General features: G+C 40.0%; 1 protein-coding gene and 1 long non-coding RNA gene across 10 annotated transcripts in view; one reads left to right on the top strand and one right to left on the bottom strand.

Moving 5' to 3' along the window:
• On the bottom strand, positions 1-16,607 carry SFPQ (splicing factor proline and glutamine rich). 7 transcript variants are annotated; one of them, XM_039511447.1, is made up of 13 exons: positions 15,863-16,607; positions 15,154-15,342; positions 14,756-15,057; positions 14,461-14,556; positions 12,956-13,152; positions 12,297-12,381; positions 11,776-11,893; positions 11,503-11,551; positions 11,296-11,426; positions 5,007-8,409; positions 1,676-1,722; positions 1,094-1,169; positions 1-101 (listed from the first exon to the last, which is right to left on the bottom strand). In XM_039511447.1, the coding sequence occupies exons 1-10, from the start codon at positions 16,493-16,495 to the stop codon at positions 8,272-8,274; spliced, it is 1,938 nt and encodes a 645-aa protein (XP_039367381.1). In that variant the 5' UTR covers positions 16,496-16,607; the 3' UTR covers positions 1-101; positions 1,094-1,169; positions 1,676-1,722; positions 5,007-8,271. The 7 variants fall into 7 exon arrangements, with proteins under 7 accessions (XP_039367381.1, XP_039367386.1, XP_039367384.1 ...); XM_039511452.1 differs by lacking the exon at positions 5,007-8,409 and having other exon boundaries at positions 1,094-1,166; XM_039511450.1 differs by lacking the exon at positions 5,007-8,409.
• LOC120389144 overlaps positions 15,303-18,081 on the top strand; it is a 14,479-nt gene continuing 11,700 nt past the window's right edge. The window contains exons 1-2 of one of the 3 annotated variants that reach the window (XR_005590782.1): positions 15,303-15,496; positions 16,724-16,977. This is a non-coding gene — a long non-coding RNA (uncharacterized LOC120389144). The remainder of the gene's footprint in view (positions 15,497-16,723; positions 16,978-18,081) is intronic. The other 2 variants (XR_005590781.1, XR_005590783.1) reach the window with 2 other exon arrangements.

Genomic DNA, 18,081 nt, shown 5'->3' on the forward strand with positions numbered 1-18,081 from the left:
TCATTTGTACAGCAATTGAGTATTTTATTGAAAGAAAAACATTGCCACTTAAGTCCCTGGCTCCTCTCCACTGGGTTCTGGACTTCAAACACTGCTTCTTCCTGTGAATGCAAAAACACAAAGCTAGCCCCAAAAATTTACAGATGTTACCAGCAAGTGTCATACATAGGTCACTTTAAAAAAAAAATTGAATGAACACAAAAAAATAATGCAACTGGAACAAACATTCTTTAGCAATATATATAAGCTTTCAGATTACACCTGGGATTAAGTGAATAGCATAGAAACAGGGACACAGAAGCAGTTCTGAATTGGACTACACAGCATTAGGATCAACTCTTAAGAATCTTTACATCACTGGTTTCAAATTTTAAGTGTTCATTCTGTTCAAACTGCCTAAAGGATAGATCAGATGCATACAACCATCAACAGTGCAAAAGAAAATATTTAGCAAGTTTCCCCCAGGCCTGTGGTTTTAAATACTGGCATCATAATTTGTAAGTGTTTTAGACTGAAGTCTGGTCAAATGGTGGGAAAAAAGAATTCTAGTTTAATTCCAGCTCTACAGATTCCTTCTTATAGTCCCTGCATACTACCTCCGGTCTGCTTGCTTCCCCACATATAAAACAGTATAATATTGATTCACCTACCTTGTGGGGTGCTGTGAAGTTCAATTGTTTGTAAAATGTTTTGAAGATGAAAAGCAAAACCAATATTTTTGTATCAAGTTTAATTTATGTAATTGTTTTAATCAAGTGTTATGCTATCTGCCCTAAACCTTTCTCCTCCTAATGCACCATGCCTTTCTTATGGTGCTTGAAATTAACATGTTTCCTTGTTTGTGTCTGAGCATCTGTAGAGTTCAGTGAGCAGGGTTTATTGATGCTGCAGAGCCGGAAAGCCTCAAACAATGCTTAGCTTGGTTCTACAAAAGAAAGATTAAAAAGTTGTATATAAAATCCATTAAAGAATGACTTCTGATCTTAAGAATCTATAATTAAGATCAGGTTAAATTTTAGGTGGAAACTGCTAAGTACACGTGGGGTCATTTCTTCTTACAAATTCAGTATCCCAAGATTAATCTACTACTCACCCATTCACTTCACAGTCTGGCTACTCCACATCACCGGACATCGAGTCACATTCTGGATTGTGCTCAGGCTCTACTGCTGTACGAGGAAAAACTACATAAGTTGATGTCTTCCATAAAATGATTTTATACTCCCAAATATAAGTCACTTATTTGGTGACTCTCAGTTTGGCCATTCCTTTTATGAGGTGCAGCATCTCAGCAAAGTAGAGGCCATGGAATTAAGAGGAAGTTGGAGTCTAAAGTAGAACATGACCAACCAAACATGACAGTGTGCACAATTGTAACTACTTATCTGGAGGTGTAAAAAGCATGTTAACTGTATGGCAGGGGTTCCCAAAAAAACGTATGCAGAGGGTGAACCATATCAACAAGATTGTTTGAGAACTACCTCTCCTCCCCCCTATTCGCTATTATAATGGGCTGCCTGTGGCAACTATCGCAATTGCTGACACAAAAATGTAAGTTTAGCTTTTTAACTCAATTTAGCTACTGGAAACAAAAACCACCACCAGCACTACTCCACAGTCCTTTAGACCAGTTTCTAAACTTTTTTTTTAATGAAACATTAACAGATATGCTTACTTCACATGGATGAGCACGTGATTTCACTCCGCTTGCATCATCTTCACCTGAAGGATAACAACTGAAGTTACTATAAAAATACACACACTAGAAAGTTTCTGAAAACAAAGTTCTAAACCCATTACAAAATTCTAACCTTTAAATTAAAAGTAAAAGTTTACAAGATAAATGGACTGATTAGTTATGAGGGAATTTACAAATTATTCCAAAATACTAGGTGGAAGTAGTATAAGGGGCAAAAGTAGGCTAGTCTAAACACTTGTAAGAAAGTAAAAGAATATGCAGGTGGTTGAGTGAAGAACTGCACCTACTCTGAACACCAAGCCATAACTGCTAGCTTCACCAGTCTGAGTACAATGAAGTTTGATTGCAGTCAGAGGTATACTATCCCTTATGTGAAGGTATGTAGCTGTGAAACTATACTGGATATTTAATCAGTTTGGCTTATCTGTAGTAATACATGCTCCATATGGATGAAGCAAAAAGTGTCCCTGAAACTAGCTGTGCCCAGCCCAAGAATCCCACAAGTGCATTGCAATCCAAAGGAAGACAGTTTGTCATGCGCTTAATTACCTTTGTTCTACATCACAGCTTCTCCCCCCTCTGCATATTAAGCCTTTCACTACAACTATGTTGAGGGCAAACTGCAAGGAGCTGAAGATCATCTACTCATCAGCAACTAGGGACAAGTCTGTACGAAGTTCTGTGCACACTATTAGTTGGAGGCAAAGCACACTGCCTTCACAATGCTACTTAGCCAGCCAAGTGGATGAGACACCCAAATTTAATATCAAACCCACCTCTTGGTAGTGTTGAGACTGAATTATAAGTCGACAAAAAATGTAGTATGCACATTGTTTTCTATGCTGTAGCACCAAACACCATGCATAAGGGATACTATATCTTTGTGCATCTTTTTAACACTCCAGATTATGCACTTGTAGCCACCCCCCTTTTTCCCCAGTTAGCTCTTCAGTACTGGTGTTCAAAAGCAACATTTATAGATGGGGTATTCACAGCCCACTGTGGGATTGCACAATCAAGTCCTAACTTGTCAATCATTATCTAGCAGCAATGACAGAAAGGGGAGAAGGCCAATCCTCCCATTTTTTTCTTTTCCAGTAGGCAGCCATTTAAAAACCCCACTAGCTGATATGGAGAGAAATCAGAAGCTGATCAGTTGATTCCAGCCTTGCTAGTAGTGGAAGAAGCCAACAGTCCAAAACAGCACACTATTTATGCAATTTCTCCAACATGCTTAGCCTCATTTAACATGTTACAACACACAGGCCTTCCTGATCATGTCACTGCAGCTGGCAATGATTAACGGACATGCAACCCCAATACCGCTCAAGTCCTAAAACTACTCACAGGCCTCAATATTTAGCTGTTTAGTGTTTTGCTATTGGGGAAACTGCAAGCAAGACTTGGTATGCTTAATGTTACAGTAAAAGCCCCCATATGCTACACTGTGCTGTGCTCTCCCCTGACAGCACCAGTATCTGATCTAACAGGTACGCATATGTATTCTGGCACCACACTTCCGAGCTTCAGATAAACTTTTGGGAAAAGTATAATTCATAGAGAAAAAGATAAAATCAAGATGAAACACAATGCAAGCACTTCAGTGTACTGTTATTTCTCATACCCACTTATTACAAGTTGTTTGCTTAAAATAGACATGCCTATTTGTTTAAGAGACCTACTGCACTAAGTTTCGTTACTGCAGACAATTCAAAGCTAGTATGAAACCCATTGCTTTGTCACAAATTGCTTGCTCCAAGAGTGTCAAAAGCCTATTACCATTCCAAGTATGCAGAAGAAGGTAGATGTGTCCATATAACCCCTCCATGATATTCCTGAAGGCAAGTCACGTGTCTAGTATATACTCAGCACACTGGCAAATCTGAACAGACCTGACTGTTGGTATAGAAATACCTAATAATCCAATTCTTGCAGTTTCACAGCAAACATACTGCCATTAATTTCATTACTGAATTTTATTCATCAGAAAGCTCTAAAGTCAATGGCAACAGCCAAACTGGCTTAGAGACGAATGGTGTCACAGGTTGAATAGCTGAAGTTCAGCTACACATTCAATGTAACTAAAGAGCTGTTACTGTCTGAGTTATGAAGCGCAGAAATTACTTTGATTTTTCAAAAGAACATGAATACAAACAGCAGAGGGCAAGCCTATCTAGTTTATAAACTGCTCACCAATGAGTAAGATTCCTTCTTGGAAGATACAATACAGAAGTATAATGTCCAAATTTGACAAAAATGTACACCAGAAACAAGTATGCAAAGTAAAACTTTGCATCTCAAGTAGAAAAACCCTTGCAATACCGCTGAAAAAGGTTTCTTATGCATTGCCAAGAACCAGATCAGGGGATAAAATAAGGAAACGTATGACATTCAGACTCTGGAGTTACAGCTAACTAGCACAACAAAGCAGATAGGAGCTGAAGGTCAACACATTCTGAAGTTGGGAAACATTTAGGTATGTAACCTTTTGAAACACCATATCTGGTATTTCTAGCAGTGAAGAATTTAGAATAAGCACACACTTAAAGATATTTTGATGAAAAATTAAGCTACTTTGATCAGTACATTCACTACTAAGATGAATATTTTAAGACAGGAATCCATAGATTCCCAGCATATTCAGTTGCCTTTAATTGAACATATATCATGATCACTGCCACCTAGAAATTAAAACAAACATATCTTAAGTTGATAAACCCTGAAAACTAATGGAGATATTTGAACACAATTTATGACCTAAGACGTACTTACACCCAAGTCTTAAAGCTCACTACAGTGAGCTTTACATCTTTATCGCCTAGTTCATTGAAGACTAGAGCAAAGATTACCAATATATTTTCTAAATAGCCAAGACTCTACAAGGGGACGTACTGCAGATGGGATATTTTGCTACTACAGAAAGTTAATACAAGTGACAGGTTTTCTAGGTGCAAATTGCACCTAGTTGACTAGTTAAATGATTCTAAAATCACATTCCCTCTTCCCCACAGAGCTCACCTAAGAATATCTTCATTACAATGTACTTAAGAAAATCCACACAAGCCAAGTCATATGTACAAAGGAATCGGGTCTGTGATACTTATCTAAGAATCGCAATAAGTTGCTTATTGCTGCTGAAAAAGATACAGCTTAAAACCGAAAGCCACGCAACTTTGATGCAAGCTAAACATACAAGTATGAAGAGTGCTGCACTGTAATTTCATAGTCGGAAGTGTGATGTCAGAATACCCACAGAATAAGGTTACACAGAAAGTCACCAAGTTATATTATATTGCTTGTTACCTACCTGTACGCAGTCGGCAATGAGAATCTCGGAGCAAGCAGGAATACTACATCCGGGTCCTAATGTCCATTGCCATTTGTGGTACTACGTTCCTCACAGTTATGAACTGCAGAAATGCTGGCTAAGTGCAGTTATGTAGCAGGCCACTACTTTTAAGAGTGTAAAATTGCAGTCTCAAAAACTCCAGCAAAAACTTGCTGCCACAGTAAGTGGTTGCCGCCAAGGAGAAGCCAAGAATTTTTCTACCATAAAAATACCACAAAATCTCACAAAAGCAGTTTCAATTTCTCATAAGCTGTATTTCTATTAGGTGGTATGCTGTATCTACATAGTACTGTAGATATGCTCTGTATTCATTTTTAAGGAAGTGTGAAAACATGCAAAAGAATACCCATTTCTATATGCTGCAGAGATTAAAAGTTTAAATGGGCTCAATTTAATTAAAGCAGACTAAATTGCAAAAGCCAGTATTTTCTCTAAATCCAATATAAAAAAAAGTTCTACATGGTCTAGACCATCTGGAAATGGGTCTGCCAGACCAAGGACTTCTCTTAATGGATTTGAAAACCCTTTACTTCAGTTATGTAAGTCACCTAACTTTGTGAATACTCCAAAACCACAGAACCATGGGGAAAGACCAAAGGAACATGATAACTTCCCTAATACCTCCCACCAACTTAATAACTGGGTATAAAATTTTAAAATTCTGACATTTGTCTGTCAGCTTTTAAGATTGTACCTTTAAAAAAGTTCTGAAATCAAACTGGCCAGAAGCTACTGTATGCAACTCAAAGCAGGACTTGATTCTGTTTAAAAAAGTCTGCTTATGCAACTATAACACAGGGTACACTGTTTAATACAACTATTTCAGAAGTTATAGAAACTGCTGAAGCTTTCAGTATATGTTTGCTAAACACAGTTTAGCAAACAGTCTATTTTTAAGACCCAGCAACAGCTTACATACAAATAGGGATTCTACAGAGAAAACCTCTGGAAGGTAATGATTAGGACATCAGCATCCTTCACTCTTCAAAGTTACAGTACTACAAAAGAAAGCATTTTAGGATATGTGCCAGCATCTCTTTAATAAAGAATGACATGTAATCTGAAAAATAAACTGAAAAAATTAATTTAATGTTTACTGTCAGAGTTTCCCATCTCAGACACTTTCACCCTCTGTGGGTGTCCACGAACACCCTTTTGAAAGCATTTGCATTGAGTCCCTACTGTAAAATTCATACAAGTTGTAATTGGACTGCTGATTTTAAACTAAGAATCCTATACAAAAGATCCCAGACACTTGATCTCCAGTTTAAGAACTGCTGATCCAAGATTTCCTACATTTCAATTCATAGAGGTAAAGTGTCATCCACCCTCTTAAAAAGTTCTGGGAAAATAGGAACAGATTTGCCAAACTGGCTGAGTCTCTATTTAGACACTTAATATTTAGTCACACACCTGGTTATCAACATTTCACAGCTTGCCAGTGTTACATTTAAAGTTTAGCAGTCAGCATTTAAACAGTGCTCACTTCTGAAGACAGACTGTTTGTATTCCTAGGTAATGAAATCTAAACACTAAAACTTTTATCCATAGAGACAGAATTTAGGATTAGCCAATGCTTAGCACAAACAGTGGAAAGACCTTCTAACAATTAAAACTATTCACAGATTGCTCAACATTTTGGGAGTCAGGTAAAAATACAACCAAACCAAATAAGTTTGCCAACTTTGCACAAGCAGGTTGATGTATCCTGTCTTAATACCAAGGCATTTTACACTGGGAAGCCATGCTCCCAGCTTGTCAGGTACAATCACAGTAATGAAGTAACTACATTAATATCAGAGTCCAGAATACCTTGCATTCTTATGGGGTTTAATTAAGTGGACAGCAACAAACTGTAAATTCATGAAGCCATTTCCTCTGTCAGAATCTTAAGAGGGAGTTTTATTTGTACTATATAGCATTAGTTATTGAACTCCAGGTTTAGTCCTACTCTTGCCTGCCAAACGTCAGCATTAAGATATCTGACAATATCAGAACAGGGGTTCTCAACCAGGAGGTGCGGTGAGCTGAGCCAAACTTAAGTGGCACTGTGACCTGGCACATGGACAGCAGAAGCTCCAAGTAAAAAGAAATGCTAAGACTGGACATGACTCAAAAAAAGCTGAGAACCCTGCTACAGTGCAAGAGGCTATTTATTTACCTGAATTTAACATGATGCATTTTAGGATTTAAGTACTACAAGGTCTATGAAAGAAGATTTCAGTTTTTACAGACCCCTGAAATTAATCCTAGTTGATTTCTGAACTGTAAGAGTTAGTCCACTCAATTAGCATAAGGACATAAGCAAGTTACAGAGTACAAATTAAAAATCTCCTTGTTTTAATCAAGTAATACTCCCTGGTCTTCTTGCCAAGCAATTTCAGTTAGGTATTAAATACTGAACCAGGCCAATCCTACATCTCAGGTAGACAGCTTACGTATAAAACAAACATTTGTCATATTTACAGCCCTTTAATTGAGAAGTCAGTTAATCCAAGCCATTCTGTGGCTTTATTTTAAAAAGTGACCTTTTCAACTTCTTTAGATTTCAAGCAGTGGATGCCCAAAGATATAAGTCTCTGCCACCATCCCACCCTCCATTGTTAAAATCTAAAACTCATTACATGACAGCAGCATCATTTGCTGTTTAGTTTCCATTACTGCATCTTACAACACTTGCAAAATTTCCATTTATTTCCTTATTGCAGTATAAGGAATGCTCTGAAAATCTGTACCCATTGGAAGATCAAGTATCAGTCTACAACTATTTGACCCAAACGTAAAGCTTGAGGCATAATGGGAGGAGGCCTCACCCTTAAGCTACTTTTCTGCATCCTGGTCTAAATCAGACCTCTAAATCCAAGACTCATTTGTTTTATGTTGAAAGGTATGGCATTTAGCCTCCTTTAGAACCATGCATGGCGAGTTTATGATCAGAATAGTTACTACATTTAGTATTCTATTTATTTGAAGCACAGTAAAAAAAATTGGTACACTGCCATCAAGTTAGGGATGTTATACATCAAAAAAACAGCTAATTTTTTTTGAAACACTGCATTACATAATTAAATTTTACTTGTCCAAACAGACCACTTACAAATATTAGGTCACTAGTTTCTAACATCCATAAAAATGTAGCTTTCTTACTAAAATGCAAGAATTTAAAAGTTGGTGTCTAAACAAGGCAGACAAAAACAAACTGGAATGAAACTACTGGTCACATCTAAAATCGGGGCTTTTTGTTTGGGCCTTCATATTCTTCTCTCCCTCTACCATATCCTGCTGGTGTTCCAGGCCCCATTCCTCTAGGACCCTGGCCACCCACAGGCCCCGCACCTCCCTGCCCAAAGCGTTCAGCACGCTATTGGAACAGTATTAACAGTTCATTATTATGTAGTTGATGTCCATGTGTGTTAAGTATATATTTTTAGAAGGTTCCGTAGTCAAGGTTCGTCGATACAATCACCATTGAGCCGATCCACAGGTACCGGGAACATAGAAAGGAAAAAAGGGTAATTTAAAAATTAGTTTATTGTAATACATGCCTTGAGGTATGTTCCCAACTTGATGCATTCTCATACATCTGTTACAAAGAACAGATACTCCCTGCAGTGCTAGAAATGTAAGCATTAGTGCAGATGTGAATTTACACCCTTTCCAAAATGAGCTCTAGCAATTTTCAACCAAGTTTACGCAAATAGCTTGCAAACTTTCACCTTTAGTTCAGTACAAGTTTTGTTTATGTCAATAAGTTATTTCCAAATAAGCCTAGCCAGAAAAGGCAGATTCAGTTCACTGAAGTATGAGTTGACATTAATAAAATGTCATTGTAAGGAGGATGCCTACTCACCAGTTAATGGCATGTGCTGCATTAGAGACCATGTGCTTTTCAAGATGGGTTTAAGACTACATCTGCTGACTAAACTGCAGAAGCCTTAAGTAGTAAAACAAACAACTGTAATACAGTGCTACTGGATTACAAGAATGAAAAATGTGAAAGACTAATAAGCAGTGATTTACCTAACCAACACAATTGCTTGATGAAAAGACCTTCATTTATTCTCACATTTTCAGGTCTACTGCTATATAACCAAATGTAAAAATGGGTTCACAGAACTACATTTTAACTATAGTGTTTCAGGTTTGCCCTTTGTGCATTTCACTAGGTGCACCCATTGAAGCCCCCCTCCCTTCCCAGCTTCACCACAAGCTCTTGGAAAGTCCACTAAGACTTTACAATTATTGAAAGACTTTATGGACTGTCTCCCATCAGAGTTGTAAGCACTGAATTAGACTGCAATAAAGCAGAGACTTCAAATATCTTTACTAATGCATCTAGCTGCACGTATTTCTACCAAGCTACCAGATAAGTAGGTGTGGCTGGCAGCAGATCTCTAAAAGTTACATCAATACTGTGAAGTCAAAGATAGCTTTCAACTTCCATTTCAAATAAAAGTTTCACTACCCCCTAAAAGAATAATAATAATTTCAGTTTACTAAACTAAGTCTGTAAATACAGATCATGGGTTAAATTCAGACTTTTCTCCAGTTACTGGTATAGAATTATTTGAAAGTTAGCTTCAGTCTTTCTGAGGAAGGATTTTCAGAAAATAAGGAGTTTCTAGCTTCTCCATAATTCATGTCTTCTTTACAAAGTTTATACACCAGCTAAAACCTAATTGCAACTCTCAAGTTTAATAACGGGGACAGCACTGTGTGGCATAAATAGAGCCATGTCCTAGGGAACTTTAGGCAGTTAAACCATCTTAAGAGCAACACATTTTGATGGTATCAAGTTGTTTAAAATATTACACAAGTTCAACATGCACCCGTACCAGACTTTTAGAATGAAGAAAAAAATGTACACAGCGTTCACCACAGACTACCTAACTGTTCACTAGACGCTTATGAATTGCTTAAAAATGTTATCAGTAGATTATAGATGCATTAATGCCGGTAGCATCATCTACTGGATCAATGCTTTGCAAAGTTAGATACCATAGGTATGGTTTCCATAAAAAGATACCTGGCAAGCTACTGTGGTAGCACACCATATGAAGCCAGAGGCCTGAGTACAGTCTAACCTTAAACCCACCCAGAAAAAGATTCTCTGCATTTTGTGCCAGAGGGTGTGTACCCTCAACAGGGAGGGTGGAAGCACACTATCATCAACCACTTGACCCAGAAGAGACTTCCATCCTATTAAAGCATTGCTGTCAGTACTGCTCCAGTGGGATAGCACCAAGCAGACTCCAACCCTATGCACACATTTAGTGTGCGCCAAAAATAGTATTGTTTGGAAACATACCTCTAAACATGAGGTATGCAGTAGATTAAGAACCTGCATCTACAGTCATGCCCAACAAGTGGGAAACAAGAAATTAGAACAGGCTATCATTATTCCTTTGTCAGATAGGAGTCACAAAATGACTAAGGTCAAGGAGTACTGGGAATATTTAAACATGCCTAAAGCTAACAACTGCATTTCTGCTCTTTTGATATTATGGCAAACATTAGCACACATCATATGGTATACTGTTTGCCATTTGATTACTCACAAGTTGAGTGATGAGTAATCTGTTGCATAAACATACATGTGAGCACAAATTTGCATTTTGCAGTGTATCAATGCAAGGGTGCACTGATTTTGTAATTAGGCTTGGAAGGACCAGATTTTAACTGGCCTCAGTTATTACACTTTGGAGAACAAGAGTAGAACCACGTAACATTTGCAGACATTTGATACAATTATGAAATAGTTTCTAGATAGAATTGACAAATTGACACAGTGCAAGCTCTCCTGTGTCAATTTGTTGTAAATTAATTTCTGTGGTAATCACATCTTGATAAATAAGGCTTAAATTTGTTTCTTGTTAGAGCAAAAGCTGTTGGAAATCAAGCCAGTATTTTGAAATATCAAAATTCATGAAAAATCCTTCCAAGCCTAAATATAATGCAGGTACTCAAAACTCAACCAGTAACAGGGTTAACAGCAAATATGCTTAATAGCACATTTGAATTTGTCTACAGACAACTTCTGTCTAAATGACCATACTCATAAGATCTGAGCTATTACTGTACATACTGCCAGACTAGTCCTTAATATTGCTATTACATACACTGACTGAAAAAAGCAGTCAGTACTCAAGATTTAAACCATCTACCATTAAAAAAAAATCGGTAGAGTTCAGAATTTCCTGCCTTAATTTCCCCCGTACTAAAGTAAAGCCACCACAGGATACATTACCATGTCACTTCCCATCATAGAACCACTCATGGCTGGTTGGCCAACACCAGGACTGGCTTCATAACCTATGCCGCCACCGCCACCACCACCACCCATAGGTGGGAACTTCTGAGCTGCTGCACCATAGGGATCTAAGAAAGAAAAATATATAATCATATTCTGACAAGTTATATGTTAACCATGTAAAGATATTTAACAATCCTTTACCTCCCATGTTCATTGTGCTGGCACCACTCATTCTCATGTCTCTCTCTCTCTGCAAAGGCAAAAATAGATCAGAATGAGTAATCAATTCTGTCCCCCCTTTGAAGGCCTGCTTTCATGAAGCAGGTGCACCATTTAACAGTATCCTTTCACCTACCACAATTATTTGAGCATTAGTTATTTTGAACTATTTTTTGAAACTAAGAAAATCCCAGTAGCATCTCAAATCATTTTAATTATTCATAAAACACAAGGTTTTATTTTGTTTATACTTACTGGATCCATGTAACCCATTCTACTGTAATTCTCTTCCCTTTGTCTTCTCATCTGTTCTTCCATCTCACGCTGGCGAATCATCATTTCTTCTTCCCGTCTACGACGTTCTTCCTCCTGCCTGATAATTTGTGTGTTATTATACCTCAAAAGCACAATATTTACACCTTTAATATGTATATAACCAACATGAGCAACAAAGAGTTAGCATCTTACAATGTGTGTTGGTGATTATTGGATGAAAAGGTTAAGTGAATTCAACTTCAGTGAGAGCTACAAAAGATTAACCATGTGATGCTATGAGTAGTTGTTGAAGGACACCACTGAGAAATATAACATGATTCAAATTTCAAGATGTTCAAGTAAAAAAATGATAGCATTTTTACAAAGGTAAGCTAGCTTTAACATGCAAACCTCAACTGGAAATTGTATTAGCACATGCACAACTGTCATTTGCACAAAGAACATCGTTGTTGTAATTTAGTTTTCAGTGACAAAATCTTGTTTATCAAACCCAGACCTACCTTAGCTGAATTTCCTTGCGTTTCTGCATTTCTTGATTATGAAGTTCCTCCATACGCCTCAATTCTTCTTGACGCCTCATAAGATCTGAAAAAATAGTCTGTCAATATCCCCTTTGTACATGCTTTTTCCAAGTTTTTATTCTCACAAAGTGTTACCTCACTTTAACCACTTACCCTAGCCTCATTTAAGCTCTACACAGCACACAACTGATACTGAAACATGACTGCTTTTCTCATCAATTACAGTCATTGGCCAACTAATTTAAAAGGAATTCCAACAGAATTTGAGTTATGCTCACAAAAAAAACATGAAAAACAAACTCAACTTTGTGGGAAGCTTTTTCTCGTCACAGCATCCTACTGAGCAACCAGAATTCCCAGTCTCACAGAGCCACAATAATTATGTAAATCAAACATACAAAACCAATTTTTAGGCTCCCTTATTTTTATGCAAAATAAAATTTACATCGAGCAGGAAGCAAGATGTAATGTAAGTTGCAAGTTACTTTTTAAAAACAATTCTCAAGCTCCACCTGGCTGTTTACTATGGATCAGTTCATGAAAACTGAAAACACAAACATCCATATAATAGGACTATTTGTATAAATAGCACAGACAACTAGAAAACAAATGGCAACAGAAGAATTAGTGCCAATCACCTTGACGCAAGAGGTTTGCCTGATGTTCATGATAGGCATCTTCCATTTCACTTTCAAGTTTGTCTTTGGCATCTTTCATGTTTTTCTCCACCTGATCTCTTTGCTGTTTTTCCATTTCATCTAAGGATTTCCACCTCTGGGAATATTCAAATTCAAAACTGCCATGCTGAGCAAAGCGGGGTGGAGTTTCTCTTTCCCTACAAATGGAATAGAAAATATTCACTAATAATGAATTTGAAAGACAGGAGTTGAGTAACAGGTTCATTTGAATACTCAGTTCAAAATTAACTAGTTTCTTACTAAGTCACAATATTTTCAATAAATGTTTGAATTATGCTTAACAATAAGAGCTTTAAAGACTTAAAACACTGCTGCTGATGACACAGGCCAGATGTTCAGAACAAAGAATCCAGAGAATTCCGTGTTGAGCCAACTGCTCCTCTGTGGACACTGCCTGCGCCTCGCACAGCAGTGGAGTACCGGAGTTGACAGGAGAGTGCTCAGGATTCGATTTATCGCATCTAAACTAAACGCGATAAAATCAATCCCCATTGGATTGATCACTGCCTGCCGATCCAGCAGGTAGTGTAGACATACCCCCAACAACAGCGGTAGTAATTTCTTTCAAGGAATCAATGACCAAAGGAGGGACACATTGTCAGCTAGGTCCAAAACATGTTTTTTTATATTAGAATTAGAAAAAATTATGCCTAACAGTTAAACCAAGGTCTCTGCCCATGAGGAAAAGTAACATAGTAGCTGGACTGAGAAAAGGTTTTTACACCCACAGCTCACTGAAAAGTCAAATGATATCCACACCAGCGCTGCAATTTTCTGAAAGACCATTTTTCTTTATACTTTTTTGAATGTGTTGGCTTCGGACTATTAATATTGAAACATTTCACTGAAGTTGCATCAACTTGAATTTTTTTTTTATTTAACAAAAAATTCAGAAGTAGTTAAGAAGTCCCATTTTCAATAATGATTTGGGTACATCTGAACATTTTACCAGGCACCAAATACTACAACTGCCCCTCCAATGTTTGTGGTTTTGCAATTTTTTAAATTTCCTTCTTCCCTGTTGCTGTGCGAAAACTGCCAAAGTGCTGTGAAGTGCACAAAGCAAGCAAAGAAAAATATTTGTTGTTTTCCTTGTAAAAATAGTAGAGTAAGCCATTTTAATACAGAAGGGTGATTTTTAAGTTGACATCCTTTTAGTGGATAGAAAGAAAAAACCTATGAGAGGTTGTCAAATTCAATGCTGGCTTCACAGCAAAAATTTTATTAAAACTAATGTTTAAAAAAATTATATAATAAACAGGTTAAGAAAAGAGTGTTTGTACATCTGGGTATAGTGTTTAGACTATCCATAAATACAAAATTTGTTTTAAAAATCATAAAATACATATGCTAAACTATCATATATTGTAAATAGCATATACTGTAATATATTTGAGATCAATATGCCTTATCTCTATGTGGAGGAAAACAAAGAGTGCCCCTACTTTTGATACATTGGATTCTTCTGAGCAAGCTTTTCTGGAAGACCATCTTCATCATCCAGTTGTTCAAGTGGTTCCACAATAACTGGCCTAGGAGTACTAAACAAAAACAAAAAAGATTTTTTTTCAATATGAATGCTGGTTTTAGCTTTTAGAAGAAAATTTGTTTATAAGAAAATTTGTTTACAACAATCATCACTTAAGCTAAGTTGTGATAAAACGACAGTAAGAGACTAAATGTTTATCTCTAACTGCCATGTTTAAATAAAATACATTTCTATATAGTCAAACAGCTTACGTTGTCAACAAGAATACTCCTTCGGTGCACCGTTCAAATGCTTTCCTTGCAGCTGGCTTAGATGCAAATTCAACAATGCCTTTTCCTGTTGATCTGCCTCGATCATCTACAATCACAACAGCTCTTTCAACTGGACCAAACTGTGAAAAAGCTTCCTCCAATAACTCATTGGACACATAGGGTGAAAGGTTACGCACAGACAGAGCGGCAGCATGTGTGGCAAAACGAACTCGAAGCTGTCGGCCTCTCATGGGAATATCATCAAGTTCTGCCTTTGCAATTTCAGCCAGTGCTCTGGATTCCTGGAAAAATTTAATTAGACCCAGTTTCAACAAACAATTGTGTTGCTGTAATTTAGCTGAACAACAGATTTAAATGGCTACAGTATGAGAACCCACCAATTTAATGAATCCAAATCCCTTCCCCTTGTTGATAAAAACCTCTCCAGGCTCCCCATATTTAGCAAATAATCTTTTGAATTCTTCATCGGTAATATCAGCAGGCAAGTTCCCCACAAACAGACGGCAACGTTGGGTGTAAGTCTTCTCTCCAGGTCGCCTCAGAAGAGACAGATTTGCTTTAAAGCCCTACAAAAAAAAAGAGAGACCAGTTCAATGACACGTTGCTTTTATACCAGTCACAAGCCTTCAATCAAAGACGCTCAAATAGATGCCACCCTCTTCATCACGGTACATGCTCCGCTTCGCACAAAGCAATACTAACGAGCCCACGGGGTTACAGGTACCTCAGCGAGCCCTGTAGGTGGGACGGGGGTTAGTTACCAAGTTGGGCCTACGCGGTCTGTCAGGAGGCGACATCCCGCGTTTAGGCAAGGCCAGGCCCTCTCGGTAGGGAAAAGGCCCGTTCACCTGGGACCATACCCGCTTCCCTCCCCGGGGCCACGTCCTCCCACCCCGGCCCTCCCTGCAGGGGCGTCTCCTCTCCCCTCCTCGCGGCCCCACGCTGTCCGGCCACCCCCGACAGGCCCCTCAGCACTTCCCCGCCCCGCCCTCCCCCTCGGCTCCCTTCAAGATGGCGTCGGGCGCGCAGGGAGGCCGAGCGGGGCCGCCGCCATCTTGTGGCTGCGGGGGAGGGGACGGGACTCACCTCGTCCGTGCTCTTCTCGCCGCTGCCTCCGGCCGAGCCCTGCTGCAAGTTGAGGCCCTGCCCTTGGTGCTGTTGGCCCTGGCCGCGCCCGCGCTGCTCGCCGCCCGGGCCGCCGCGGTGTCCCTGCCCCCCCTTGGGGTGCGGGCCGCCGGGGCCCTGCTGGGGGCCCCCCGGGCCCTTGGGACCCCCGCCCGGAGACTGGCCCTGACCTTTTTTGGGGCCGATGGCAGGGGTGGGGCTCGGCTTCGGCTGCGCCTGTCCCCCAGGGACGGACGGGGTAGAAGGGGGAGCGGCAGCGGCGGCCGCCTGGGCCTGCGGCTGTTGCTGTCCCGCGGCCGGTGTAGGCCCCGCGGGGGGCCCGGAGCCGGCCTGGCTGCCGGAGGGTCCCGAGGTAGTGACAGTGGCGGAAGTGGACGAGGCCGGCGGCGTGGCCGTCGAGACGGGCGGCTTCGGGGGTTCGGGTTTAGGGCCCCCGCCAGGCGGTCCGCCCCCCAAGGGGCCGCGGTTCTGGCCAAGACCCATGCCGGGCGGTGGAGACCGGAAATCATGGTTGGGGCCTCCCCGGCCTCCGCCACCGCCTCCGCGCCGGTGGAAACCGCCACCGCCTCGGCTACGGAACCGATCCCGAGACATGGCGCCGCTCTGCTCTTTTCTCTTCAGGCTCAGAGCCCTGCGCACAAAATGGCGGCTACGCCAAACGGCCTCGCCGGCGCCTTTGTCCGCCCCTTATATACCTTCTCCTCCCCCGGAAACCACCCTCCATCCCCGAGTAGCCAATAGAGAGCCGAGTTTGCAACGACTGATAGATCTAACAACCAATCGGCCGCACCTCTTATGCCACCTCTTTTCTCCCGTTGGTAGGAAATCTGTTCCTTGCTGATTGGTCCGTTTGACCTCCGAATACCCGACGGTATGATCCGTTATACTCTTGTGTGCTGATTGGACGATTTGACTGGCAGGCGGGTCGGTTATTAGCAAATATGTATAACAATTGGATGGCAGCGGAGTCACTCATGCTCCTAAGCTACCGGCTCTGCAGGAAAGACGATGAGTTTGTCAACTGCCACAAATGTAACCAATGGCTCCGCTATCAGCCATGCAGCCTCAGCCACGTGGTGCGCATGACCCTGAGCTGCCAGGCTCGCATACCGGGGCGGGGGGCGCTTTCTGGTTGTGCCAATGGCTATTTAACACCCACACAAAACAGAAAGGAGGCCATTGATTGCTACCAGACTGTTCTGTGGTTATAAGGCACTGGTCTGGCACGCAGAATAGTGGGATGCTCTTTATTCTGTGACAGAGTCACTGCTACCTTCAAAAGCAACTTCTCATTGGGATTCGTCCGTTTCTTGGTCCCCACTTTAGACTGATTTTCAGAGGGGCTGACTATCCCCAGCTCCAACTGAAGTCAGTAGTGTCTGTGTACCCCAAAATCAGAGGCCACTGTTGAATATGTTAAACTGGATCACGGGTAGGCAACCTATGGCACGTGTGCTGAAGGCGGCATGCGAGCTGATTTTCAGTGGCACTCACACTGCCCGGGTCCTGGCCACTGGTCCGAGGGGCTCTGCATTTTAATTTAATTTTAAATGAAGCTTCTTAAACATTTTAAACACCTTATTTACTTTACATAAAACAATAGTTTAGTTATATATTATAGACTTATAGAAAGAGACCTAAAAACATTAAAATGTATTACTAGCACATGAAACCTTAAATTAGAGTGAATAAATGAAGACTCGGCACACCACTTCTGAAAGGTTGCTGACCCCTGAACTAGATCATAGGCCCTTCCGTAAAATACTATCTCAGTGGCGAATGTGTATGTATGAGGTGCTCAGAAACTAGTTACATGTCCATAGAAGAGATTATAAATAAACGTAAACAATAAATAAATGGTGAAATAATTGTAGGCACAATATAAAAAAGCATCAGAATTTAATAACATTTTAATTAGACATATAAGATTTTAGTGCTACTGAAGGTGGGTGGTTTGGAAGTCTTTAATTTATCCACTGAACAGTTGGTTGGGGAAAATGTAGGGGATTGCAATCATTAACATTTTTATTACATTTAACCTGATCTACAGCTCAGGAAGGCATCACGAGTACAGCTCGCTAAATAACAGATTATTGGTTTGCTGGCAATTTTGAGATACTGAAAAATCATTTCAGATTGGAAAATGTCCAGCAAATCAAAAAGTTAAAAAATTGATTTTA

The sequence above is a fragment of the Mauremys reevesii genome, linkage group 23, assembly GCF_016161935.1.
Source record: "Mauremys reevesii isolate NIE-2019 linkage group 23, ASM1616193v1, whole genome shotgun sequence".
Classification (NCBI taxonomy): Eukaryota; Metazoa; Chordata; order Testudines; family Geoemydidae; genus Mauremys; species Mauremys reevesii.

Excerpts from the sequence above, each read along its gene's own strand:
- SFPQ (XM_039511447.1), bottom strand. The coding sequence starts at position 16,495 with ATGTCTCGGGATCGGTTCCGTAGCCGAGGCGGTGGCGGTTTCCACCGG. Across the intron at positions 14,557-14,755 it reads GGAGTATTCTTGTTGACAAC|TACTCCTAGGCCAGTTATTG; the intron begins GTAAGCTGTTTG and ends GTTTTTGTTTAG. Across the intron at positions 11,427-11,502 it reads CAGCACAATGAACATGGGAG|ATCCCTATGGTGCAGCAGCT; the intron begins GTAAAGGATTGT and ends TTTCTTTCTTAG.